The following is a 2,166-nucleotide window of genomic DNA, read 5'->3' as shown; positions in this document are numbered from 1 at the left end:
AGAGAAGCCGAAGTGCTGGGGAAGCCCCAGCGGGCACGGCCTCCCCTGGCCCCTCTCTTTGGGGGGCCAGGGGCTGAGGCAAGGGCTGGGGCAGCCAATGGCCCTGAAGATGCTGGCAGGGAGGAAGAGGAGGAGGAAGAGTATCATCTGCTCACCGTCACCCTCTCCAAGCTGAAGCACTCGCTGGGTGGGTGGCACATGGGTGGGTGGCACATGGGTGGGACTCCACGGGTGGGGTGAGGACCCTTCTGGCACCAGCATCAGTGGGATGGGTGGCACCCCCTTGGCAAGGGGCAAACTCCAGAGCATTCCTCCAAAATGAGAATGGGGGGGAATAGCTGTCCCTGCCCCAGTCCCTCATCTCTGTAGGACCTACCAAAATAGGGCAAGACAGAGGTGCAGCTCACCAGGGAAATGTGGTGCTTGATGCTTGGGAGTGGGTTGGGGTCCCAGCCTACCCAGGTGTGAGGGTCTCATGGCTCACTTGCAGGGATCAGCATCTCTGGTGGTATTGAGTCAAGGGCACAGCCAATGGTGAAGATTGAGAAGATCTTCCCTGGTGGAGCTGCCTTCCTCAGTGGCATCCTCAAGGTACGGGGCTCCCAGCACATGCCAGGGGGTGGGCAGATATCCAGAAACTCCCATCCCCTGGTGCCACTGGCATGCTGGCAGTCCTTTGGCAGTCCAAAAGTAGCTGCACTTCACCCTGTGGCGTTCCCTTCTGGGACCCAGGCTGGGCAGGAGCTGGTGTCAGTGGACGGGGAGAGCCTGCAGAACGTCACGCACCAGAGGGCTGTGGACATCATCCGCCAGGCCTACCGCAACAAAGCCAAGGAGCCCATGGAGCTGGTGGTGCGGGTGCCTGGGCCACCGCCGGAGTGATGCTGCAGCCCCTTTTCGAGGAGCCATGCTGTGTTCCAGAGGAGCCAGGTGGCTCATTCCTGCACTGAGCTGTGGCTGGCCTCAGTGCAGCCAGAGGGTGAGAGCCAGACCTGCCCCAAGGGCATGGAGCAGCTGCCCACTGCAGGACCCAAGGGAGGGCAGCACTGGCAACACAGGGGAAGGACAGGCGGTCCTGACCCTGCTCTGTCTGACATGCAGACAAAGTCCTGAAAAAAACACAGCCGGGGCTTGTTTTTAATTGCTGTTTCCGGGTGGTACACTGATGAGCCAGGCTCTGGGAACGAGACATGACTGAAATAAAGTACAAAAATCCCCCCCTGGAGCCAGGGGTGACCAAGCCACAGCTGGGCACATCCAGACTTTTCCTTTGGTTTGACCCCCCCGGGTGCCCAGCGGGGCCCCTCACCTCTGCCCATCCCCAGGGGTGTCCCCAGGGTGTCCCCAGCTGGCACATGGAGCACCACGCCCCTCTCCCCTGGCAGGATGGGCATCACAGAGGCATGGGCTTTTCTGGGGGGGAAACAGAGGGATGCTGGGGGGCAAGAGCATGGGAAAGGCACTGAGGGCAAGCTGCCCCGTGGCAGGGGTGAGAGGGCACGGACTGGTGAAGTGTGAGCTGGAAGAGGGTGATATGTTTTGGTAGGTCCTATAAAAATAGAGTTATTTAAAATGGCACAGAAACGAATTCCCTGACAAACACACAAAGGGGCATGAGGGAGGCTGGCATGGGCAGAGACAGGGCACACGCCAAGTGACTGGGTGACAGTGCCAGCAGGGATGAGAGGGAGGGGACAAGTCAGCCCTCCCTCTGCCCAAGGTGACCCTGGCTGAAGCCAGTGCTGCTAATCCCCAGGAGCTAAGAGGATCAGCAGAAACCAGTTCCGGACGGCCCCAAGGCCAGGACTCAGCGCCCACCTGACCCCACATCTCACGGGCAGCCCTCACTGTGGGCACCAATGCATCCTCACCCCAAGACCTCAATGCTGGGGAAGGGCAGCGCCTGTGGTCTCCCCTGCCCCTTCACAGTGGCTGCAGTTTGCAGAGCTGGAGGAGAGCAGGGGCCCCCCACAGCTCCCAAAATCACAGAGGCTGGAGGCCCCTTCAGCCCTCCACGCATGGGGCAAGGGCAGGCAGCATCTCAGATCTCGGTAGCTGTTATCTCCTCAAAGGGCGGGTCTGGTGGGTCACAGGGCTCGGGCAGGGGGTCCTCGCCCTGAAGCCGGAGATGCTGGAGCCGCTGCTCGAGCCGCCGGGTGCGCCCGG

The 2,166-nt window shown here is 61.4% G+C and overlaps 2 protein-coding genes across 2 annotated transcripts in view; one reads left to right on the top strand and one right to left on the bottom strand.

Annotated features, from left to right (window-relative positions):
* The window catches only part of PDZD7 (PDZ domain containing 7), a 7,478-nt gene extending 6,234 nt beyond the window's left edge, over window positions 1–1,244 (top strand). The window contains exons 15-17 of the mRNA XM_031061377.1: window positions 5–187; window positions 491–591; window positions 733–1,244. Of these exons, the coding sequence (XP_030917237.1) occupies window positions 5–187; window positions 491–591; window positions 733–882 (434 nt within the window). The 3' untranslated portion in view covers window positions 883–1,244. The remainder of the gene's footprint in view (window positions 1–4; window positions 188–490; window positions 592–732) is intronic.
* The window catches only part of LZTS2 (leucine zipper tumor suppressor 2), a 3,733-nt gene continuing 2,530 nt past the window's right edge, over window positions 964–2,166 (bottom strand). Inside the window, 1 exon segment of the mRNA XM_014308943.2 lies at window positions 964–1,021. Coding sequence (XP_014164418.1) covers window positions 964–1,021 — 58 coding nt within the window.

Source organism: Geospiza fortis, unplaced genomic scaffold, assembly GCF_000277835.1.
Source record: "Geospiza fortis unplaced genomic scaffold, GeoFor_1.0 scaffold130, whole genome shotgun sequence".
Lineage (NCBI taxonomy): Eukaryota > Metazoa > Chordata > Aves > Passeriformes > Thraupidae > Geospiza > Geospiza fortis.
This window is presented reverse-complemented; position numbering and strand designations above follow the sequence as displayed.